This window comes from Sphaerodactylus townsendi, linkage group LG12 (genome assembly GCF_021028975.2).
Source record: "Sphaerodactylus townsendi isolate TG3544 linkage group LG12, MPM_Stown_v2.3, whole genome shotgun sequence".
NCBI lineage: Eukaryota > Metazoa > Chordata > Lepidosauria > Squamata > Sphaerodactylidae > Sphaerodactylus > Sphaerodactylus townsendi.
The window spans coordinates 41,119,915-41,145,841 of record NC_059436.1 but is presented as its reverse complement, the minus strand read 5'-3'; the positions used below and the strand labels follow the sequence as shown (position 1 = coordinate 41,145,841).

At 44.3% G+C, this 25,927-nt stretch overlaps 1 protein-coding gene and 1 long non-coding RNA gene across 2 annotated transcripts; both read left to right on the top strand.

The window, feature by feature from the left end:
* The first annotated feature begins 1,871 nt into the window (after positions 1-1,871).
* SLC31A2 (solute carrier family 31 member 2) lies at positions 1,872-24,117 on the top strand. Its single transcript, XM_048512584.1, has 4 exons — positions 1,872-2,001; positions 13,356-13,422; positions 18,751-18,940; positions 22,270-24,117. Exons 1-4 carry the CDS (start codon positions 1,993-1,995, stop codon positions 22,436-22,438), a joined length of 435 nt encoding a protein of 144 aa, XP_048368541.1. The 5' UTR covers positions 1,872-1,992; the 3' UTR covers positions 22,439-24,117.
* A 25-nt stretch (positions 24,118-24,142) lies between these two features.
* On the top strand, positions 24,143-25,927 carry LOC125441733. The gene is made up of 2 exons (XR_007245897.1): positions 24,143-25,151; positions 25,212-25,927. It is a non-coding gene; the product is annotated as an uncharacterized LOC125441733 (long non-coding RNA).

The window sequence follows — 25,927 nt, the reverse complement described above, 5'->3', positions numbered from 1 at the left end:
AGTTCCTTCTTCTCCCCAAACCCTGCCCTCCCTAGGATCTACCCCCACCCCCCAATCTTCAGATATTTCCCAACCCAGAGCCAGCAACCTCATCCCTAGTTCAATCCCTGGCATATCCAGTGAAAAGAGAGCCTGGAGACCAGCTGCCATTTAGATCAGACTTAGAGCACTGGTTATATGGACGATCATATTTGGCATAAGGCAGTCTCCCATACTTAAGGTAAAGGTACAGCATAGTAGACAGATGGACAGACTTGAATCTGAAAGATCCAGGGTCAAACCCCTTCTCAGACATAAAGTCCATGGGGTGACCTAGCATTGGCTGTCTTCCTTCCATATTAGCATACCTCACAGGGTTCTTGAGAAGATAACCCTCTGGTAATGGTAACTCCAAGAATGCTGGCTAAACTCCTTAAGAGGAGAGGAATAACCAGATGCAGTACTATTTAATGACAGCTTTATCACATCTTTCTCCCACAAGGTACCACATTTTCCTTACGACAACCTTGTCAAACTGCCTAATAATAAAACCAAGAACTCCTCCACAAAAGGAAAGTTTCCTGGTACAAGCATACACAAGCCACTTCCTCAAAGTCCCAGTATATGCTCCTATCTTCTCTCCATCTCTCTCTTAAAACCTCTTTACAGGTTAAATCTCTGAAAGCAAATCACTGGCCAAGCAGAGAACTGTGGACTGGAAATTCCAGATGGGTGGCTACATTAGTCTGTAGCCGCAAAGCAGAACAGGAGTCGTCTGGTAACACTCGACAGGCAAGCAAAATGCATTCCAGTCTAAGGTTGCAGGAATCAGACAGCACATGAAGCCTACATCCCCAGCAGATATATTTACACATAAAGTGAGAAGGGCAGTGGTTGAAACTGGATGTATAAATATATCTGCTGCAGTTGTTCACTGTCCGCAGTTGATGAAGGGAGCTGACTCAGGGCAGCTTGTGCTGGAGGAAACATGTCCATGAAGATCAGCAAGGGTTGAAGGATGTGGGTGGCTTTGTTTAGGATTGCACAGTCAATGCTGTTAGTCTTCAAGCCCCACTGGACTTCTGTTTTTGTTTTTAATTTCAGGGGCAGCAGATGAATAGGGCTACCCCTCGGGGACTCTCCTCTATGATGTGTGAAACTGAAACACTCCTACTTCATAATTTCCCTTGGATGAGGAACCAATTGGATGTGCGGAACCAAGCCAACGCAAACAACTAACAATCTGCTTGGCAGCGCAGGAAGGAATATAACACCAGCCGGTGTATGCCTTCGAATTGGTCCAGATGTGTCATCCGGGTTTGCAGAGCAAAGCACTCTGGGTGATGTAGTTTGCAGGTGGCCCATCCCCCCCCCTTTTTGGGAGTCTCTAAAGGCCAAAAATTCAAGCCGAACGGGAAAATGCAAATAGCAAGATGCTAGTTCCTGATTCCCCGTGCCAGACGTGCTTGAGTTTCACTGAAGTAGGATCATGCAATCGCCTACTGGAAATACTTACATATACGCAGTCAGTTATATTTATTTATTTTAATTCATACCTGAAAACGATTTAGCAGCAAGCAAGTTACAACGATTGCAAATGTTAGCTAGGTACATTTATCTATCATACGGACTCCCAATAGCTTCCTGCAAATCCTTAGTACGGCTACTGACAGCCACGCAATCCACTTACTCCAGAGTAGGCATCCAAGCACCCTGTGGAAAGCTGCATTCAGCCCAGAGCATATTTACAAAGTTGCATCAGAGATCCGCCCGAACAGCCTTCGGATCTGAACTACAAATCTCCGCAGGAGTCCAAAGTGCAGCAACTACAACCCCCAGGATCCTCCCCGCGAGGCTCCCACGTGGTTTCTCGGAAAAAACCAACACTGTCTCTTTCATTGAGCCAGAGATTTGGCCACAGGAGGAACTTGATCGCTGCCGGGAGAGTTGGAGCGCGCGGCTGGGCGGCTGCGTTCGGAGCGCACGGGAGAACAAACGGGAGAAGAAGTCGAGATGATGCCAGTAAGTATATTTCCGATGCCTGGCTTCAGATCTCTTTAATGTGCTTATGCATTTGACAGGGCGATCCTCTAAGCCCTTTGCACCCGGTGGAGCCCGAAAGCAGTCGCTGTGGTTTGTGTTGACACTGATGACAACCGGTTAGCAGATCTGGTGAAGGTTTGTGCTGAGAGTTGAGCCTTGGGGTGGTGGGAAGAAGCTATGGGTCTGACTTGCGGTGAAATTGACTTGGGAATCCAAACCCTCCGCTTCCCTGGAAGAAAGTTCCTTTGAAATCAGAGGGGATCTGAAGATTCCTTAGGACAGGAGAAAAGTGATTTGGTTGATCCGGTCCAACTTGACCTCGAGATACATTTCTCTTTCCCAATGCCACTTGGCAAACCATAATGACACCAATGGCTTTTTAAAAAGCGTTACTAATTTTTTTTCTAATGCCCCGAGTGTTTGTTTATCCGCTGGTGCTTTACCAGATGGAAGTTGCCTTAAAGCAGTGTTATTTAGTGGGATTAGTTTCCAAAAAGTTAATTATTCAGCATCAGCCGCACCAAACTTGTTCTCTTTTGTATTTACTTTTTTTAATAGAGGTAGGCAGAACAAAATAGATAAGAATAAAAGGAAAGGAGAAAAAAATGGAAAACTGTATCCCAGCAACAAAGTACAATTATATTTGGAGAAAAAGAAAGTGCATATGATGTATTAAACAATGATATAATAAGCAATGAACTATAAATGATAACAGTTATATGTAAATGGTGATATAATAATGGACATTAAATAGTGATTATCTCAATCATAAGATACCCTATATAATGCTTAATAAACTCGATACTGACTTTAAACAATATTGTAAAGTAAATTATAATGAGAAAGAATAGGTAAAAAAGAAACTTACAGTGGTGACTGTTATTATTAATCTCTTAAAAAATACTTCCCAAGTATTGAATTGAGTTCATCCAGTGTGATCCCCAAACCATGATACATTTAAATCCCACCCCCCAAACACATTTTTGATACCCATCCTGTACTCCTGACTGGTTATCTTCCTGAGGAATTTGCGGAAACAGAAGTTGTTTGGGCAAACAGACCGTGACGGGGTTCTTTTTCACCACTATTTTATCCGTGTAATTAAAATATTTATATGCCACCTTTCCCACCGACCCCGAGGTGACTTGCAAGAAACCTGACCCACAGGGAACAAACAAAACCAAACGAAAAGAAAGAGAGAACAAACTGAGGAGGAACCACAGCTCAGTGGTAGAGAACACCTGTCTTCCTTGCAGGAGGATCCAGGTTTGGTTCCCAGCATCTCCTGTTAAAAGGATTAAGTATTCAGTTATGTTTGCTATGAACTGAAATGGACCAGGCTAGTCTGATTTTGTCAGCTGTCAGAAGCTAAGCAGGGTCAACCTTGGTGAGTACTTGGATGGGAGGCGGACAAGGAAAGGCAGCGTTGTGACATAGAGGCAGTCTATGACCTGTAACCTCTTCTTGTCACCTGCCTTGAAAATCCTCCAAGGTCACTATAAGTCACCTGTGACTGGATGGCAGCTACAATGTGACACACACATGAGTTGAAGACCTCTGCTTCATACCTTGGAGAGCAGCAGCCAGTCAGAGTAGACTTTACTGACCTTAGTCAGTCGCTGGCCTAACTCAAAAACCATTTTCACAGATTACAGTGAACACATGTACAATCCACCAACAGCGTGCACTTGTTTTTTTCGTCATGCATGCACTGAATAATTCTCATAATATGTTAAACACATCTGCAGTTCAACCTACGACTCAAACGCCACATTTATCCAGCTACTGTTCCCAGTTTAATCTGTAAAGTGAAGACACATTGTCTGTTTCCTACAAACAGATGCTGGTTGTACACGTGTTCTCTGTAACACGAACAAGGCTATAAGGCAGTGTCATATGTTCAGGCAAATCAAGATGCAGAGGCGCTTCCAAATGGCTACCTGAAAAGAACAACCTTACATTAAAAATTGAATTACATTAAAATGACATTTAAATAATAGCCATATGTATTCTATAAACTATAGTTCATTTAAATAATAGGCATCTGAATAGGCATCTGTATTCAAGGAACTTACACCCAACAGCGTGGTGTAATGGTTAAGAGCAGGTGGATTCTAATCTGGAGAACCAGGTTTGATTCCACACTCCTTCACCTGAGTGGTGGAGGCTTATCTGGTGAACCAGATGTGTTTCCGCACTCCTGCATTCCTGCTGGGTGACTTTGGGCTCGTCACAGTTCTTCAAAAGTCTCTCAGCCCCACCTACCTCACAGGGTGTCTGTTGTGGGGAGAGGTAGGGAAAGGAGTTTGTAAGCCACCTTGAGTCTCCTTACAGGAGAGAAATATGGGGTATAAATCCAAACTCCTCTTCATATTCCTCCTCCTCCTCTTCATCGTCTCCTCCTCCTCTTCCTCTCTGAAACTTTTTGAATATAAGGGCACTAGGAAACCAAAGAAACAGGGGTAAGGCTTTTATATGATGCCACAATAATAACAATATTTTGGATTGGATCCTGTAGGTCTGGTCTTCTTTTCTACTATTTACAATATTGTTGCACTCATTGCATATTTGAAGGTGTAGATCAGGGATCCCCAACATAACTTTCCATTACATCTTTCCTGGAGCCTACCTAGTGTTTTTAGAAAGTGGGGAGCACCAGTGAGGCTCTGGCCAGCAGAGCGTCTGATTGGTCTTTTGAGATTTGCTTGGCTGTACAGATTTTTTAAATTGCTGTGGGAGCAGCTCCCCCGACAGAGCAAGGATCTTTGCTATGGAAAAGATTGGGGAGCTCTGGTGTAGAACAAGACTCCTAAAAGGATCTTTTTCCCCCATGTCAATCTGACTGCCAATTAATGTCTGCATCTCAAGTCATGCTCCTCTTTGGGTCCCCAGTGTCTAAAGCAGGGGTGTTCAACACCCCTCTAGATGTTCATGGACTACAATCCCCATTAGCCCCTGCTGTAGGACCAGAGTAGGACACCCATGGTCTAAAGTAAGAAGAGTAATAACCAGAGACAGGGCCTTCTCCTTGGTGACACTTCAGATGTCCAGTGACCTCCCCCAGTCACCTGACTCTTATACTTTTTAGTTTTTAGGTGCCAGGTGAACCATGTTTATTTGCCCTGGTTTTTAAAGTAGCTTTTATGATGATCTCTGCTGGTATTTATTTAATTATCAAAACAGTGATACCACACCTTTTCTCGTGGTTCAAGGAGGCTTATAGTAACAGTTTAAAAAACACTTCCAGTTAAAACCACAAAATAAAAAACCCTAAATCTCTTTTATATAAATCCAGAATGGGTTTTATTCTTGCCACTTTTGATCTATTTTATTTTATCTACCACCTAGGCTGTTAATTTTGGTTTTAATTTCCATTTTAATCCGATGCCTTGTAAATTATTTTAATTGCTGTTTCATTATTGACAGTTACTTTTATACAGTTTGGTTTTATCAGTTCTGACAAATCACAGTGAATATATCAAAGAGAGAATGAGCGAAAAGATTTCATAAAAGAACACACATAGCCTCTTACAGTAAAAGGTAGGCCAGTATTATCATCCATATTGGAAATGGTGAGGTTTAGAGACAGAGGCTTATAAAAGGCCATCTAGTTAAACATTTATATCACCTACTAGGTAAAAAAGGTAAAGAATTTTAATTCTGGCTCCAAGACTTTGGCACTCCATCCCTAGTACTGCAGTGAAAGTTCTGCTAATGACCTGGGTTCGAGCCCAACGGAAGTTGGTTTCAGGTATCCAACTCAAAGCTTGGCTCAGCTTTCCATCCTTCTAAGGTTGGTAAAATGGGTACCAAGCAAGCACTGGGTCATTACTGTCCCATGGAATGATATCACATCATGGCATTTACTAGGTGCGCTATGTTTTTACAGGGTGGTTTGCCATTGCCTCCCGCAGTCATCTGCATTTTACCCCCAAGCAATCTTGGCACTCAGTTTACTAACCTCGGAAGGATGGAAAGCTGAGCCAAGCTTGCGCTGGATACCTGAAACCGACTTCCTTTGGACTCAAACCCAGGTCATTGGCAGAACTTTCACTGCAATACTAGGGAAGGAGTGCCAAAGTCTTGGAGCCAGAATTAAAATTCCCAGCCTGCAGGGCTCACCAATGTTGGTTCTGACAATGCGGGCACACAAAACAGAGCTTCCAAAGATGATCTTAACCAGAAAGCAGGTTTGTGGTTTTTGAGAATTGAACCAGGGGTGCCACGATACTTGGGGTGTTTTTTTGGTATATTTAACTAGCCTTTGGCATACTGGAACTTGCCAAACAGCCAGAAAGGAGAGCCACACAATTGTTCTGTGGCTTTAGCATAGCTGTGGCTATGCTAAACTCCGCTGCTTCATATTGATGTATTTGGGGCTGTGTAGGGATGGGTGGAGGATGATGATGTATGAGTCTGAAATTGTGTGCATCGAGGAATGCTGCTGTAAATTTCGTTGTGCGTGCACAATGACAATAAAATGCTTATGCTTATGCTTATGCTTATGTTCTGCCTTGCCCTGCACCCACAAAATGATTGAAAATCACAAGACAAAACAAAACAATTAGTTCTCTTTTCTCCGTTCAGCTCACCAGCTCGCAGCGTTTACCCAATTGTCCTGCTGATCTCAAATCACAGCTTCTTCCACTTCCCTAATAAGAGCCTCGTTGTGCATGATGAACACCCTCTAATTTGGCACCACACCCAGGCCAATCCTGTCTTGCATGTGCACTTTGCCAACTTCCATTGGCATTCCCAGGTACTTGAGATCATAAAAGCATGACTTGCTCGATGCCAAGGTTTGACTTCAGTGTCCTTTCGGTGCTGAGGCTCGGGTGCGGACAAGACTAAAAAACCATAAATAACTTGTAGAAATTGTTATCTCAAACAGCTTTAAAAGGGTTAGGTCTGTAGAGGACAGGTCTGTTTACAGGCATCAGCCATGACTATTACATGGGAACTTCCAAATCCATATGCCTCTGAACAGCAGTTGCTGGGGTGCAGCAGAGAGAGGCTGTTTTGCAAGCATCTGGTTGCCCAATGTGGGAAACAGTTGCTGGATTACAGGAACTGTTTATCCTGTTCAGCAGGTCTTCTCCTAAGGCAAGTAATATTAAAGGCTCCCTGAGCATGTGCAGAGTGCCTTTCTATCACCACGGAGTAACCACAATCCACTTTGTTAAGTACCAGTTCCATGACAACTTCCATTTGTCATGACTCCTCAGACATGAGTAAACCTGTTTGATTTTATGATTTTTGCAAAGATGCTGCTCTCATTTTGAAGTGTACACCCAAAACAACACAGGCAAATTGTTCCTAAGTCATGGGACTCTCTTGTCAAAAGTTAAGCCAAAGGCATCGAGTCTAGTTTTTGTTTCATTTCTGGAAGTGAACCACTCTCAACCTCAGCTTTTGTTCCCTTCTTTGAAATCCGAGTTTTTAGCCAGACTTTCGACACACAGGGGGAACTTCTTCTCCGTGACTCAACAAAAGTGTGAAATTCCGTGCAAAGAAACCACAGCCTGATGACATTTCTGTAGAGATGACAAACGAGTTATGATCTTTTGGTCAGGCCCAAAGCTAAGCCACACGCAGGCAACAATTACTGGGTGGAACTCGATGTCAAATAGACTCCAGCTACAATGAAAATGCCACCTATCTTGTTGTGAGTAAGATAACTGATTGGTGTACTGCCCACTCTGGCTAATCACAACTCTCCAGGGTTTCAGACAGAGAAAGATCTTTCCCAACAGCTGCTTTGAAATCCTTCACTTAGAGATACCGGGGATTGACTTTGGAACCTTCTGCATCCATAGCGGGTTCTTTGTTTGCTCCAAGTGTGTCTTCCCCCCTCCATATAGATGCAACCTAGCAATACCACAGCACCCTTCCTTTTCCAAACATCCCTCTTGTCTTAATTCAGATTTTGCAGAAGTTGAGACTTGGAGTCTCATCCTTTACAGTAGCTGGGAAGGACCAGGGGATGTAAACTGGGGTGGAACCTGACCGACAAGCAACCATACACACAGTGGTGGGATCCAAAAACTTTAAAAACAGTTTCCGATGGTGGTGGGATTCAAACAGTGGCGCCGCCACACACACGCACCTCCAGTCCTTATTGGGCAGGAAGGTTGCTTTAGTAACCCCTTCTCGGCACTCAAAAGAAATTCGTAACCACTTCTAGAGAAGTGGTGAGAAATGGTTGGATCCCACCTCTACATACACAGCATGTGAGGAGCAGGCGGCTATGGAATAACCGTAAACATTTCTCATATAACACAACAGTTGAAAGCACACTCCATAAGGCTGTAATGTCCACAGGTGGGACAGGCAGAACCCTGTCGAGTTCTGTTCAGTAAAGTCTGAGGAACCAGACATACTGGATTGCTTTCACATGGCAAATCTGCAACCTGTACATTTCCAGTCAGTTGGCAACCTAATACTCCTGCCTGGAGAGACATGCTTGCTTCCCTTTGCAGCCTGATTCTGCACATGCTTACTTGGAAACATGTCCTGTTGAGGGGGTTTTTGTTGCAGGGACAGGGGAGGAATATTGCCAAGTAAGCATTATTTATGAAGATACTGCAAATCTGAGCACTGTTCAAAAATAACAGGTATCCAGTCCCAAATTAAAAAACAGATTAGGAAGAAAGGAAGGAAGGAAGGGTTGGATTTTATACTCCACATTTCTTGACCAAAAGAAGTCTCAAAGCAGCTTACAATTATCTTCCCTTCCCCTTCCCACAACAGACACTTTGTGAGGTAGGTGAGGCTGAGAGAGTTCTGAGAGAACTGTGATTAGACTAAGATCACCTAGCAGGCTTTTTGTGGAGGAGTGGGGGGGGGGGAAACCTGGTTTACCAGATTAGGGTCCACCAATCATGTGGAGGCGTGGACAATCAAACCTAGTTTCCCAGATGAGAATCCCAGCACTTTTAACCAATACACCATGCTGGCTTTACATCACACTGAAAGGAAGAAGTTGAACAGGTTGCACAAGAGAGAGGGGTGGGGAATGCATTTTAAGGGATTCTTGAATGCAGTAACAAAAAGAATTAAATGGCAAGTAAAGAACATTCAAGGGGAAAGTGGGTGCAAGACTAAAGATCAGAGTGCAAAGGTGGTGCTGGAAACAGGAGGAGAGGAAAGAAAGAACAAAGAGAAGAGAGCATATAATTGATCCCCCAAGGAACCCATACAGAGGGGAATGGAACTTTAAAGGCTCCATCTTGGTAGCAGAGAACTTGCATTGTACACAAAAGATCCTGGGTTCTGTCTCTGCCATCTCCAGTTTGGACTAGGAGGAATTGCTTCTACTTGATCTGGAGAATTGGTGGCAGCCAGTGGATAGCTGGGTGGGTCTGGGCCAGCATAAGGGTATCTTCCTGAAGAAAATACATCCAACATTGCAGAGAAAACCCGAAGATTAAATTCTGGGGAAGGGTGGTGAAACACATGATCTCATACCGAGCAACTCCAAGATCATAGGGAGCAACTTTTGGGCAAGGCCTTTATCTGACTGGGACTCCAGAGGTCCACTGCTGGTTGAAGGACAGAGTCTTGAGCTAGATGGCGACGTGGGTAAGACTGTTTGACCCAGGGCTGCTGAGAGCATAGTGGCCCTCCGGACAGATGCTACATACCTCCACCCCCATACTTATGACCTAACCCAGTGGTGGCGAACCTATGGCACGGGTGCCAGAGGTGGCACTCAGAGCCCTCTCTGTGGGCACGCACCAACAGAGTCCCCCCCCCCCCACATCTAGGCTTGTCTGGGCTGCTGGGCTCAATTATTAGCATCAAACCTAAGACCTAGTTTTGGGGAAGCAGTGTAGGTAACCCTATTAAGTGCTGTTAAACCCCACTGATTTTCATGCGAAGAACTAAAGCGCGATCCTTTACCTGGGGGTAAGCTTGGTTGCTGACAATGGGGCTTGTTCTGAGTAAACCCTCCTAGGGTTGTGATTCACCCGTTGGAAGAGCTGCACGGTTGCTTCAAAGCAAAGCCACCACCGACTACCACCAAGCTTACTCCCGAGTAACACATGCCTCGGAGCCAACCGTTTTTTCTATACTAAAACCTCAGTATTCAGGTTAAATTGCTGTGTTGGCACTTTGCGATAAATAAGTGCATTTTGGGTTGCAATTTGGGCACTCGGTCTCCAAAAGGTTCGCCATCACTGACCTAACCAAAACAATGTATCAAGTTTTTTAATTTTATATTTGTGCAACAAGTACATATGTGTACCAATACTGGACATACTTCTTGCATCTGATGTGGTGGGCTGGGATTCACGACAACTTCATATCACAAGAAATCTGTAGTAAGTAAATCAGAAAGAATTCTATTTTAGTTTACCCTTCTAAACCACAAAAGCAAGGAAGCCTCTGCTTTATTCCTCATCTGAGTGGAGCCAAGAGAGGTTGCAATTTCATAGCCCTTCTGACTCACAGAAGTGCAAAAGAAATGACACAGAAACAACCCATCTCCCTAGCTTACAAGGTGCATACCATACTTTGGTATCAAAGATGTGAGGACCTAGTGAAGATAATCAGAAGGGGGGGGGGGGCTCAGAGTGTTTTCATCTGTTTTATTTCTATTGGGGTTTTTTTCATTTTTTTCCCTGACAGTGGAAAGTTTGGGGAAAGACTATAATGAAAATCCTATGAAATATTTTCTCTTTCAGAATGAGTAAAATGCTTCTTAAGGCAAAGTTTTTCTCATCCAAAATGTATAGCACGAAAATTTCTAAAGGTTTCCTCAATTTTTCCAATGGAAAAAGTGGGAAAATTGGGGGAGCACTGGGGGGGAAATTATATTGAAGACAGACCCCTTGCAATAGTTTTCCGTTTAATGTAAATAACTTTGGCACCCATAGGATGCAGGAGTTTGCAACCTTTTCACAGGTATTGGGTGTAGTTGCAGTTTTTCTCACATTACATGAAGATCTTTATACTTTTAAATCCCATAAATATGCCAAACTGGACAATCTTATATGCTAAATTATAAAGAATACAATCCGTGCTGTTAACGTTGGATTTGACAGTCTTGCGTGCAGCAGGCATGGAATTATGGGATAGCTCAGCGAACATTGTAAAGGTGACGGTTGTAAACTGTTGCTTTCTGACTCTGGCTGAGGAAAGATGATGTTCAGTTAACTAAAGCTATATAAAAAGTCTCTGACTGAGAGTTTAATACTGTAAATCAGTGATGGCGAACCTTTTCGAGGCCGAGTGCCCAAATTGCAATCCAAAACCCACTTATTTATCACAAAGTGCCAACACGGCAATTTAACCTGAATACTGAGGTTTTTGTTTAGAAAAAATGGTTGGCTCCGAGGCGTGTGTTACTCAGGAGTAAGCTTGGTGGTAGTCGGTGGCTTTGCTTTGAAGCAACTGTGCAACTCTTCCAATGGGAGAATCACAACCCTAGGAGGGTTTACTCAGAAGCAAGCCTCATTTCCAGCAACCTAGCTTACCCCCAGGTAAAGGATCGCGCTTTAGTTCTTCGCATGAAAATCAGTGGGTTTAACAGCGCTTAACAGGGTTACCTACACTGCTTCCCCAAAACTAGGTCTTAGGTTTAATGCTAATAATCGAGCCCAGCAGCCCAGGCCAGCCTAGATGTGTGGGGGGGCACTCTGCACGTGCCCACAGAGAGGGCTCTAAGTGCCACCTCTGGCACCCGTGCCATAGGTTCGCCATCACTGCTGTAAATGATAACCAAATTGTAACAAATGACAAACTGTAAACGTATCAGCATATAAGTGTTACTATGTGTATAGATCTTCTCTTAGTATAATTAAAGTTCTTTTGTTTATGATTTCTGAGGTAAAAAGGCTGGTCTTTACCAAGATAGCTGTTCTTATTTAAAGTGGCACATAAGCTACATTCTGCTCACTACATTCTGCTCATTACTCTGCTTACTGAATTATATATATACCTGTTAATCTTCAGTTAAAAGGTTTCAATTGATAGGAAAGTAACTGTTGCATTTGATAGGAAAGTATCCCCCCATTCCATTTTTTTTCTGGAAACAAAAAACTTGGCTTCAGGAAAGTTAAAATTTCTGCTTTTTATTTTGTACTAATCTGTGATATATTCCTACAACAAAGGAGGAACTAATTGCTCATGTGATGTAACAAGGAGCAGACACTAGAGTCCTCTTATCAGACCACAGTTAATACTAGAGGCTCATCTGCCATAATAATAACTATATTAGCATTGGCATGTCTGTGGAGATTACAGGTTCTCTTTCTAGACAGTGCTATCCAGCCAATGTTAAGCCCTGTGGGAGAAAGGTGGGACTGTAAACCAAGTGAATAAATAAAAACAGCTGTTTGAAAAACAAGGAAGTTTGAAAAAGAATGAGGATAATTCTCGAAGTTTAAAACATGTTTGAGATTAAATTGGGATTTAAAAATCTAAATTCATTACATTAAAGTTTTTTTAAGCATGTAGTATAGAGTCAAAGGCATTTGAAAGTTTTTCCATATTTGAGGTTACCATTATAGCTGCTGACTAGTTTGAGGCATATTCTTGTGAAAGGGATATGAAAATTAAAAAAAAATAAAGGTAGTCCCTTGTGCAAGCACCAGGTCAGTATGGGGTGATATCACACCAAGACATTTCCTTGACAGACTGTGTTTATGGAGTGGTTTGCCATTAGAAGAAGAAGAAGAAGAGTTTGGATTTATATCCCCCCTTTCTCTCCTGCAGGAGACTCAAAGGGGCTTACAACCTCCTTGCCCTTCCCCCCTCACAACAAACACCCTGTGAGGTGGGTGGGGCTGAGAGAGCTCCGAGAAACTGTGACTAGCCCAAGGTCACCCAGCTGGCGTGTGTGGGAGTGCACAGGCTAATCTGAATTCCCCAGATAAGCCTCCACAGCTCAGGTGGCAGAGCTGGGAATCAAACCCGGTTCCTCCAGATTAGATACACGAGCTCTTAACCTCCTACGCCACTGCTGCTCCTTCCCTTCCCCAGCCATCTACACTGTACCCCCAGCAATCAAAAGGATGGAAGGCTGAAGTCAGCCTTGAGCTGGTCACCCAAACCTGGCTTCCATTGGGATTGAACTCAGGAGGTTGTGAGCAAAGCTTTTGACTGCACTACTGCAGCTGGTCGCTCTGAGCCACAAGGCTCCTCATATGAAAATATTAGATTCAGCTTAAATGCAGCAGCTGCATTTGCATATGATCCCCTGATAAGTTGTTGCTGTTGTTTTAAATCTACACCCTATTACAGAATGAGAATGAATAAGCAGGTAGCCAAAGAAACCTGAGTTGGATTAGACTCTTATTTTGGCTGTACCTTTCTTTCTCTCCCTGCAGATGTATTTCTTCTTCTCTGACAAAGTGGTTCTTCTGTTTGACTTTTGGAATGTCCACAGCCCTGCGGGTAAGGAAAACAATCATATCTCAAATTGTGTAAGCTGATGGGTCCAACCAGATACATCCTGAGTAAAGCAAAGATTAGGTGTGACCTGAAACTTCCTTCAGATTTGTGAAACAATGAAAGGTCTCTCTGTCTGAGGAACAGCCTGCTTGAATACTTGAACTTCACAAGGTTTTTTGCTTGCCAAGGACAAAAGATCAGAATAGAAAAAAAACTAGACCAAACGTAAACCTACCTAGAAGTAAATGCTTGCGATTGTGCCTTTACTCTCTGCCTTCCTTAGGCCTTGTGTGTCTTGTGCAATTATATAGTGTGCTAAACTCCATTCCCTAATCTGGTGGACCAAGTCTATATGTCCTGTGGAACCAAATCTACATGAGCTATGGAACCAGGTCTATGTGACAGAAACTTTCAGAGAAATGTCCAGTTTAATAAACGGAGGGCTCTCTTCCTAGTTTCTAATGGGTTGGAATGATTATCCCCTGACACCAGGGACTTTGGCAACTTATTGAGCTTGTATTGCTAACCTTGTTCCCCTCCCCCCCTTTATTTCACAGGGACAGGTGTTAATTTGTGAAGAGTATTATGCTAAAATAAAAGGGTTGCTGGGATACACTTCCTTAAATGCATAGAAAGTATGTCTTCAAATTTGGTTTGTTCATTAAAGTGGACCTCAGGAATCATCGACATTTTCTTCTCTTGCATTCAGTTTGGGATCATAAGATATCCTAGGGGGAATATGATGGAAGTTGAAAGTTATGGGGTGTATCCTATCCATTTTTTTTCACTTAAGTTCACCATTTTCTCTCTTAATTCAGTTTCCATCTTGCCTGGATTTTGTCCACACAGATTTCATAATCCTCAACATAACCTTTTTAGAAACCAAAAGGCCCAATCCTACCTCTGTTATGAACAGAAAAACTGGTAGGAGCCAACCATATTTGGGGAGAAGGGGATTGATAATTCCCTACCCCTCTTTTCCACTATAATTTAGGGCCACACAGTGACCTGGTATCCCTGCTCCTACATAAGTAGTCTGCTGTGTGCCCTTGGGCTATTCACAGTTCTCTCAGAACGCTCTCAGTCCCACCTACCTCACAAGGTGGCTGTTGTGGGGAGGAGAGGAAGGGAAAAAAATTTGCAAGCCACCTTGAGTCTCCTTACAGGAGAGAAAGGTGGGGTATAAATCCAAACTCTTCTTCTTCTTCTTGAAGATTTTTGGTCAATACCCTAGACATTCGGTAAAATTCAGATTTGGATTTATTCTGGCATAAAATTATGTCTATGCCCGAATAAGACAAATAACATCCGTCTGATTTTTTTGTATTTTTTGGTGTTTTTTCACAATTTCGCAATTGAAGGGGGCACATTTTTAAAGCTAGCAGCACCAAAATTTCAGAGCCTCATCTGGAGACTCTCCTGATAATACCAACCGAGTTTGGCAAAATTTGGTTCAGGGGGACCAACGTTATGGACCCTCAAAGGGGTAGCCCCCATCTCTTTTTAGCTTCCATTGGAAACAATGGAGGATGGGTAGGCTGAACAGACGTCCCGCATTTGGCGGGACAGTCCCGCCTTTAAACAATTCATCCCGCGTCCCGCGGGTTCTTCAAATTGTCCCGATTTTTGGGAGGCTGCCGCACTGCCTTCTGGGGTGCAAGGCAGTGCTGCAGCCTCCTGCACGCCCGGCCGCAGGAGCGCATGGCCTTCTGGGGCTTGCCGTTTGCCACCCTGTGACAGGGCGGGAAACGGCAAGCCCCAAAAGGCAGTGTGCTCCTGTGGCTGCGCGCGCATGCGCGTGCGGCCGCCTCCCCCATCCCAGATCACAAAGGTGACCATCTGGTCACCTTAGGGATGGGGCACCCACTTTGGGGGTCCATAATGTTGGACCTACTGAACCAAACTTCACCAAACTTGAGTGACATCATCAGGACAGTCTCCGGATGAGACCCTGAAATTTGGTGTCGCTAGTTTTAAAAATGCGCCCCTTACAGGCCAAAATATGAAAAAAAATAAAATACCCCCCCTCCCCCCCAAGCCCAAAGGCCTTGCATTTGAATTCATTCATATTCGGGCAGGACATATTCAGGCCAATTATATTTGGGCCAATTTTGGCCCGAATATGCCTAAATGTGCCCAGATTCAGGCCGAATCTGGGATTCGGTGCAGCCAAATCTCCAACCCTAAAGATTAAAACTGAAGCAAGAAGAGCAAAGATTTGAGAAGCACAATGTATGTTTCAGACTTTATTATTCTATATTATACTGAAACTTTTGCCAGGCCATGGCCATTCACACAGGATTCTGTTTTGCATTAACAATGTCTACTCTGTGTTCACGTGTTTGTATTTTTATATTGAATCAAGGACCTAGACATGTTGAGGCTAAAGGAAGAAGTACGCCCTTTTTCACGCTAAACAAAGCAGAGTCAGCAGTTGTAGAACAGGCTTTCCCGTCTGCTTCTTAATGCACATTTCTGCTCCAGTGCAAACAAGACCTTGGAACAGTTGTTGCCAAAGTAGCATTATCATTCACAGTCCGCCACGACCTCTACCTGTTCCAATCCCCACACACTGACTTAACAAAACCCACCTTCTGCAGGGTCTCTGGTCATAGTTATGCAAATGAAAATCAAGAATTATTTCTGGATACCAGAAATAGCCGTCTCCCCATGTGATGGATTAAGGGTTAATTTTAAAGTGCAGTTTTGTCAGAGCAAAAGGAATTTCAGGAGTTAACTCATGAACTCCACCTGATTGGCTGGCTGGTACTGAAGGTGGGTGTTCGTGAGGGAGAAGGGGGAAAAAGGGAAAAGGAGTAAAAGGGAGAGAAGGAAAAAGCTTTGGTTCCTAAGAGGCTTGATAGCCAGGTTTTGGCAAAGGACCAGTTTTGAAGAGAAAAGTAAAAATCCCCTCACAAAGCTACGAGAATACCCAACTGGTGGCAGTAAAAGTGAAACTGATAGGAACTCCTGAGGAACCTTAGGTGTGTGCCCACTCAGTCTGTGATAGCCATCATTGCACCCCACAATAAAAGACCATGGACATAAAACCTTCTTAGACCATATCAGTCAAATTGGTCCACTTAGAAGAAGAAGAAGAAGAGTTTGGATTTATATCCCCCTTTCTCTCCTGCAGGAGACTCAAAGGGGCTTACAATCTCCTTGCCCTTCCCCCCTCACAACAAACACCCTGTGAGGTGGGTGGGGCTGAGAGAGCTCAGAAGAGCTGTGACTAGCCCAAGGTCACCCAGCTGGTGTGTGTGGAAGTGTACAGGCTAATCTGAATTCCCAAGATAAGCCTCCACAGCTCAGGCGGCAGAGCTGGGAATCAAATCCGGTTCCTCCAGATTAGATACATGAGCTCTTAACCTCCTACGGCACTGCTGCTCCTGATTTGATTTATTAGAAGGTATGTTCTTCTCTATCAGATAGCCACTTTTCCAGAATCTCAGGCAGAAAAAGGTCTTTCCCAATACTTGAACCTGGGAACTTCTGTCTGCAAAACACCACGCTACAATTCCAAACACTCTCCATGCAAGTATAATAATTCTGCCACATCCCTCTATGATCCCTTCTAATAAATCAAATGGAGGAAATAAGTGGAAATTAGGGAGCAGTACAAAATGGGAAGAGGCTGTTTAAATATATTGTGTGGCTTTTCATTTTGGAATACTTTCATGTATTTTCAGCAGTAGGTGAAAAGGCAGTTCACAGCTTGCTTAGAGGCTTAGGGAGGGCAGCAGGACAGGCAGAGCAGCACCTAGGCTGCCAACACATGACCAGTGAGAAGATGTCATGATTCAGTTGGTGCACCAACCAAATGCTGCCATCTAGGGGTGGGCAGGAGGAAGTGTGATTGTACAGGTCAGTGATTGTACAATATCACCAAGCTTATTCAATAGTTGTGAACAGAACAAGATGGGCTTCATGTAGAGATGATGTTCTTCAGTACACTTGTATAGGAGCTGGACAGTTCCCCTCCCCCCTCCACAGCCAAGACCTCAGCATCTGGGAGGGCTCACCTCTGTCTGAAAGATACCTGTGAAGTGAATACAGCACACACATGACTTTAGAGCATGTCGTCTGAACACTCCATAACTGAAAGTTTACTACATGTTCCCTGAAGATTATATCAATTGACAAGAATCCTCTGCAACAGGGGTACCCTATCTTTTTGAACTTGCGGGCACATTTGGAATTTAGACATGGCTGGGCCAGAGAATGGCTGCCACAAAAATGGCTGCCACAGGAGGTGGAGCCAACCAAAAATGGTTGCCACAGCTTAACATCGGTAACACAATGCAGATCTGTATGCTGTGGTGGCAGCTGCTGCAAAAGCACCATTTTAAATATCTACACAGCCCCATCAAATCTCCAGTGGTCAATCAGAAGACTTGCTGGGCAAAAGTTCTACCTGGCAACACCCACTTCCTAAAGTTAATTGGCGGGCACCGGAAAAGGTTATAGTGGGTGCTATGGTGCCTGTAGGCACCAATTTGGAAACCCCTGTTCTACAGACTGAGGAGCTGGAAACAACCAGGCAACATGTTCATTTTGAGATATAAGTGCAACCACAACTGCTTACAATGTTGCAAGGAATACTCCTGTCAAGTTTTATGATTGTATCTTTAAAAAAAGAGAGCAAGGCAGATATAAAATTGGCACATAGTCACCTGTACTAGATACAATGTAACCACAAGAACAGCAGTTTGAAGTAGAAAACCAGCATGCATTTTAGAAATCATTTTAAAACACTATAGATAACCACAACTTTTTTTTTAAAAAAAGGTCTACTTAATGGTGAATCTTGCATTACAATCCATGCTTATGGCAAGAACTACTGGAAAAATGGGAATGCATTACATCGTTGTGTGTCATACTCATCTTCCGTCTAAGGAACTTGTGAAAGCATGTTAGGGTCTCCTCTTTTCCACCTGGATCTCCACAACTACCCTGTGAGGTTGGCAAGAATGGCACCACGCACATCAGGCCCAAGACCACATACTACGCTTCCATGGCTGAGTCAGGATTTGCATCTGGGCCTCTTCAGTCCCATCCACCACACTCCAAAAGTTAGACTAGGGTCCAAGAGACCCATCTTCCCATACCTGTACTGTCATGGAACCTTGCTGGATGACCTTTGGCAGTCACTCGTAGCCTAACCTACCTTACAGGGCTGTTGTGAAAGTAGAAATGGGGAGAATGTTGGAAGCTGTTTTGGGTCCCTGCTGGGGAGAAAAGCAGGGTGTTGGTATCTAAACCATCCACCCAACTGCTACAGTAAACCAGCACTCAGAGTTGACTGCAGCTCTTGCTCTCGTTGCTCTCCAGGAATGGTGCTTTCGGTGGTCGTGATCATGCTTCTGTCGGTGTTGTATGAAGCCATCAAAGTGGGCAGGGCCAAGCTGCTTCAGCACACCATGCCGGCCATGGCCCCCAGCCTCAGCCAGGAGACCTTAGAAGAGCCAGAGGGGGCATCCATGAACACAGGTGTGGAACGCCTAGCCAGCACCCCCCACAAGTAAGAACAAATGGGTGGGACGGAAGACATCATTTCCCTCTGCAGAATCTAATTATCTCTCCCCCTTAGGAAGAGGCTGCTTGTTGCATCTCTGCAGGGGACATGCTTGCTTGCTTCTGCTCATGAGAAACATTCAGATCAGAAACTCTTGCAGAAACAGAGTGGCAGGTTCCTTTCAGGGCAGATAGAGGGTTAAGCTACAGAATCAAAAATAACTCTTTACAGGAAGAGTGAAGGGGGCTTCAAACTTTCAACAGGCTGAAATGTTTGTTCATGTAAAAAGCAGCAGTTAGTCTCTCTTTTTTAAGTAGAGAAAAAGGAATGCGAATGAGAGAGAAGCAGAACTTTCCTTGCCTGGCCTCTGAAGGCAGGATGCTTCCAGCAAAAATGACTCAGAGAGGCAGGTGGAAGAAAAGTCAGTGGGAACAGGGCAGATACCAAGATGGCCAAAATGCAGACCCCTCCCCCCTTCTTTGGTGTGGAACCATTTAATTGGGATGGAAACAAATTCTCATTTGAATTATTAGCCTTTCAGTCCATTTAGTTCACAGGTGTCAAACTCGCAGCCCTCCAGACGTTATGGACTACAGTTCCAATCATCATGCTGGCAGGGGATGATGGGAACTGCAGTCCATAACATCTGGAGGGCCACAAGTTTGACACCACTGATTTAGTTCATCCTGACCTTGCTCTGCCAAAGAGCTTGGCGAATGGCTGTGTCAGGGAACGGCCTTTCCTGTCACCTATTGGCACATCACCAGGTATGGGATTGAGAGCCAGCATGGTATAGTGGTTAATACTGATCGGTAGAACCTGATTTCATTTCCCACTCCTCTGCTTGATGCCTGCGCCAGTCTTGGGCCAGTCACAGTTCTCTCTGAACTCCTTCAACTCCACCTGCCTGTCGTGGGGAGAGGAAGGGAAGAAGTTTGTAAGCTGCTCTGAGACTCCTTATGATTGAGGAAAGTGGGTTATAAATCAAAACTCTTCTTCTTTTTTGGGGATCTTCTGCATGTGAAGCAGAGGCTCTACCACGGAGTCATAGCCTTGCCTTAATCCTGCAGAGGAGTTTAAACTAAATAAAACCGACATGCTTTTCTTTTAGGCCTTTGCTGAGCCACAAAGGTGGACAGTCAGGATAATAACTTTAAACGAACTAGCCATTTCTATGGAGGATGGCTTTGCTTTTAGCCGAGTTCAGCCTAAGAACCTCGTGAAGGGAGACCAGCTGAATTTTAAAGGTGCCTCCACAGTAAACCACTGTAATCTTGTTTAACATTTGCAATGATCAAGGGGTAGCTGAATCTCCCAGAACACCCATCCCTTGATAGCTCATGTGGCGCATTCAAGCTACAGCCATTCGGATAAGATCTCCTGCCCCATTGTGATCTTCTGTTAACTATCTGCCCTGTTAAAACAACAATTTAGGGCAGAGAAAGGAAGCTCTGAAGAGAGAACAAATAACCTTTCCTATCTGCAAATGGGATCGAACACACGTCCTCTTTGTGTTTGGTCACTGACCGTAAATAAATACTTCACTTCACATCCTCTTTCTTGGGAGTTTTCCAATGGCAATTCACAGATTAGATTTTTAAAATGGTTGCCTCCCAACTTCAGGAACTTGCTGGCATATTTGGGATTGGCATGTGAACATACCAAAAAGGTTCAGCCCAGTAGCTGTTAATTTATTAGGAACAAACCAACGAAAAAATCCTATTCCTTTAAAATAAGCAAGATTCAGAACTATTGAAAAAAAACTGCAGTAAATTTACATGGGCAGTCTTATTAAGTTTGCCTGTCTGGAGATGCCTGCCAGTGGCCGAAGGAGCTGCTTTCCAGTGCTGGCAAGTATGCCCTCCGCTGGATTATTTCAGGGCTCAGGAATCTTATTATTGGAGGACACAATACTGAAATAAAAAAGGAAGCTATCAGCCACACATGGGCAGCCGTGGCTTCAGACAGTATTTGACTGCAGCCCAAACACTTAACAGTGGTGGATTCTGCACAGCAAATGTGCAGTTAAGAACATAAGAACATAAGAACATAAGAACTAGCCTGCTGGATCAGACCAGAGTCCATCTAGTCCAGCATTCTGCTACTCGCAGTGGCCCACCAGGTGCCTTTGGGAGCTCAGTTGTTATAAAGGAACCGGTTTTTCTTTTACCTGTTCACACGCATGCCATGCAGGCAGCGATTGAAGCCCATGGAAACAATCCGGGTTGCTTTCGTGCCTTTGCAAGGAGATGCATCTCTCTTTCTTTTAACCCTCCACAGCCATGCCAATTGTCCCACAATACGATCAGCTGCATCTGCAACATGCATTTTTTTAAAAAATCAGAACAATCATGAACATATCGCTGTGGCAAGTGGATTCTCCCTGGCTGTGGAGGGCATAGTGGAAGGGAGGGAAATAAAGCGCCCCCTGCTTGGCTGTTCACGCAACATCAGCTCCAACCCGGGATTTTGCAAAAAAAATTGTTGGTTTAGTGATTTTTTGTAAATTCTGGGTTGAAGGAAATATAACAGGGCAAACTTGTTTTGGGGACGAGACCTGTGTGAAGTGCATGCCCGCCCCAAACCCCCAGTTTGTACTGCACTGTACACCTGTTACTTTTGCCTTTGTGCGGAATCCACCAATCTTTGTCAAAAGAATTGTGGCCCAACTCCCTGTGTGAAGTGGCCATCACTGATCAAATGTCACCATCACTTCTTGTATATTTAGCCTTTGCTTTTCTCCTCAGTGGGCACCCAAAACGAGCTAGAACATCATTCTCACCTTGTTCATTTTATCCAAACCCAGCAAGCCACCATAGTGGCGTGGGGTTTTTAACCTAGGTTAAAGGTTAAAAGTCCTAGACCCCAGTCCAGGACTCTCCAACATGGCACCTGTCACTACCACCTTTTCTGGACCTTGCCAAGTGTTTGTAGAAAGTGGGCATGGCCAGCTACAGTTTTTGCCTGGCAAAGTTCTGATTGTGCAGATTTTAAAAAATATTTTTAGCAGCTGCTGCCACCACAGGACAAAGATTCACACTGTGCAACTAAAGCTAAGCCGTGGCAATCATTTTGGGGCTGGCTCCACCTCCTTCAGTGGCAGCCATTTTGTTGATGCTCCTACCGTGCCATGTCAGAATTTTAAATGTTCCAGGAGGCCCCAAAAAGGTTGGAAAACCTCTGTCCCAGTTCTGCCTTCAAACTACTGCTCCACACTGGCTCTCTCTACTGCCACAACATCTATTGTAGATTAAAACAGGATAAACACGGGCACTTGTGAACAAAATGGAGTCAAGTTCTGATTCTTCCTTATTTATTTTCTCTTTTTAAAAAAGGATATTCCTGTGGCACAGCACCCAGACCGTGCTCCATGTAATTCAAGTGGTCCTTGGTTACTTGGTGATGCTGGCTGTGATGTCCTACAACACGTGGATTTTCTTTGGTGTTATTGCGGGTTCGGCCATCGGGTACTACTTCGCCTACCCGCTGCTCAACGCAAGATAGCCTTGGCTGGCTCAGCTCCATCCAGAAGATTCAAACAGCTCAGTTTCCGCTTCAGAAACTGATCAACGAGGCTTGGTGTCTGCTGTGGTAAAAGGGAAGTCTCCCCGACGTAGGGTGTCGTACCTCCCACCCATCTGTTCTTCGCTCCAACTTCTCTCTTCAAGATACCTACAAAATCTGACCTTTGAAAACGGCCCTTTAATTCCCCTCCACCTTTGCAGAGTGACATTTATGTGTGTATATATATATGACTGCAGAGGTTTGTATGACCACATCTGATGAGCCAGCCCAATACTGTGAACTTCACCTAGCAGCAACTCTCCAAATCTTAGGGTAATTCTGCATCTTTCTCCCTTCTGGTTGTGTTTACCCAGAATTTGACTTCCTGGGTCTGGTCTGCTTGCAAAACATATGTTCTCTGTTCTTTTGGCCCGTCTTCAGTTTGTAGTGGAGAAATAATGCATGCCCACCATCTTAGTTTGGTAGGTATAGTGCGGCAAACCCTGTCATGGCCTCAATTTGTGCCAGAACCATTGAACTCAATTGGATAAGTGTGTGCAAAATATATGGGAAAGGCAGACCCAAAGTTGAGGTTTGCAGGAGGAAATGAGGGAAAAGATGGACAACCAGGGACGGGTCCCAGCTAATTGCAAGCTTGTGGTTCCAGTAAGTACTAGGTGCCACTGGGGCTGTAGGGAGTGTGGGGGTCATTGCATGTTGGACAGGCAATGTTATGTGGCAGGTGGTTCTGAGGAGGCATGGGCCAAAGACTTAGAAAGCAACGCTTCTTTGTAATCAACCAAAGCCCTTGAGCAGGGAAGTAGTAGATTGTTTTTGGGGTGGATTTCGTTCAGCTTGCCTGGAGAACACAATATGGGACGTGCTCTCTCTCCTATCCTGGATGACCCAGGCTACCCCGATCTCGTCCAATCTTGGTAGCTAAGTGGGATCTGCCCTGGTTAGTATTTGGATGGGAAACCACCAAGGAGGTGCTACACAGAAGAAGGCAATAACAAACCACCTTTGTTAGTCTCTTGCCTTGAGAACCCCATAGGGGTTGTCCTAAGTCGGCAGCAACTTGATGGCATTTCACACACTCTCTCTTGCTGAAGATCACCTTCTAAGGATCATCCAAGCCATTGTAGTCACAACTGAAGTCACAAAGTTGATTGATCTGCCCAATCAACTGAAGAGTGACTTTGGCGTTTAGTTTTATTGGTGGCGAGGGAGGTTGAATTAGGATTTTCCTGGGTTTTTCTGCAGTTTGTGCAATGGTTCCATTTCAAGGAGAGCAAAAATCAGGTGCAATGCAGTAGCTTCTGATTGGAGCTTAATCACAAAGAGTAGGGAGGTTAACCATCGCAACCATGTGTTTCTCTTACTGGAATACCCCTCTAGCAAGTTATTTGCTGGCCGGAGGGGTGGGGGGTGCGGGCTGGTACACCTACTTTGCCTGTCTTTTTTTCCTGCCAAGGCTATGAGTGGCTCGGGAGAGAAGTCAGAATTAGTTTCAGTCAGCAAAATCACATTGCAGATTTGGAAAGAGGAGTAAAGTGGTGCAGGAGGTTAAGAGCTCATGTATCTAATCTGGAGAAACCGGGTTTGATTCCCAGCTCTGCCGCTACTGCTCCACTCTGTGGAGGCTTATCTGGGGAATTCAGATTAGCCTGTACACTCCCACACACGCCAGCTGGGTGACCTTGGGCGAGTCACAGCTTCTTGGAGCTCTCTCAGCTCCAACTACCTCACAGGGTGTTTGTTGTGAGGAGAGAAAGGGGGAATATAAATCCAAACTCTTCTTCTTCTTCTAAAGTTTCATGTGAACTTGGAGATCTGCTTGGTAGTTATGAATTTTGAAACTGCTGGGGGAAGCTGTGAATACAGAACTTTCAGCACCTCACCCATTTTGAGCCAGTGTGAGCCAAATCCATTTTACTGTGTCAGCGTCTGCCGTGGTCTGTGCTTGACGGCATAATCCAAGGGGGACGTCCAGCCAGTTTGGACCATTCCAACCTTACAAAGCAGCCCTCGACCACTGAGTGCTGTTCCCAGATCACCCTTTGATTCATAAACATCTTCATGTTCACCGCCAGTGTGGACTGATTTCTTAAAGAAAGGGGAAGGTTTCAACCTCTAAAATGCCCAGGGGATGAGGGAAGCAGAGGTCAGTTTAAAAACGAGTAACTGGATAGGAGAAAGGCCGAACACCCACTCCCCACATGCAAACTCTGTAGTGAACTGGACATCATCATATCATACCCAAACAGCTATTGTCTAGGTTTGCCAACTCCAAGTTGAGAAATTCCTGGAGATTTGGAGGTGGAACTGAAGAGGGCGGAGTTCGGAGAGGCTTTTCAGCAAGGATGTGATGTCAGAGTCCTTTTTTTTTTCAGGGGAGCTGATCTCTGTAGCCTGGAGGCAGGTTGTAATTCCAGGGGAACTCCACCTCCCGCCTGACAGTTGGCAACGCTAGTATTGCCACAGTAGCAATTGGTGTGGATTAATAGTGGCAGGTTTGGACAACGTAGAGATGGTGGGGAGAGGCCCAAGGACGAGAGCGCTTTCAAAAGAGTGACAACCAGGATCTCTGAGAAAACGAGGGTTTAAAAAGAATTAGAAGCAGGTTTGGGGCCTCTGCTTGAACAGACCGGCTTTGCCCAAGCTTGTCAGAGCTTAGAAGCCAAGCAGGGCTGGCTCCACAGTTAGTATTTGGGTAGATTTACAAGGAAGACAAGGAAGATTTATAAGGAAGACCCCACAGTTAGTATTTGAGTAGATTTACAAGGAAGACTGGGTTATTATGCAGAGGAAGGCAATGGCAAACCATCTCTGCCTGTCTCTTGTCTGAAATGTTCCATGCATGGGGTCACCATGAGTCAGTAGCAGCTTGACCGCATATTCTTCTGCATATCCAAAAGTTCTCTGATTCTGAGATTTTTCTTCCTTGTTGGAAATACTGCCAGGTCTGCAAAGTTGTGCCTAATTATATACAATGAAGGTATTAGGGGGGGGCTCTAATGATCATATGTCTTGTGTGTTTATGAGATTAAGATGGCAATTTGGTAAAATCCAACTGGAACAGATGTCTAGGTTTCAGGAGGGGTGCGGTGGGGAGAACACAGGTTCCACTTTCATTATATCCTGTTCTGCTTGGAAGAATAGTCCTTGGCTGCAAAAGGGAAACATTTTTTATCCTGACAACTGACGAGCAGCAGCATTAAGGACAGTTTGCAAGGTCATTTGCAAATGTGTGAGAAAAAGGAATGTGCATCTCAACCATGTCTCTAAACTTTCACAAATTAGGGGTTTTTTTTAAAAAAAACCCCAACCCTACAGTTAATTGTATTATCAGAGCACAATGCTATACATAAAAAAAGGCAACAAACCTTACTGACCTTAAATAAAGCTGGGTTTTATTATTAATATATAAGCACTTTTTTAAAACATTTGGTATAACATTTGCAATAAACTATCTTGGAAGAGGAAAAA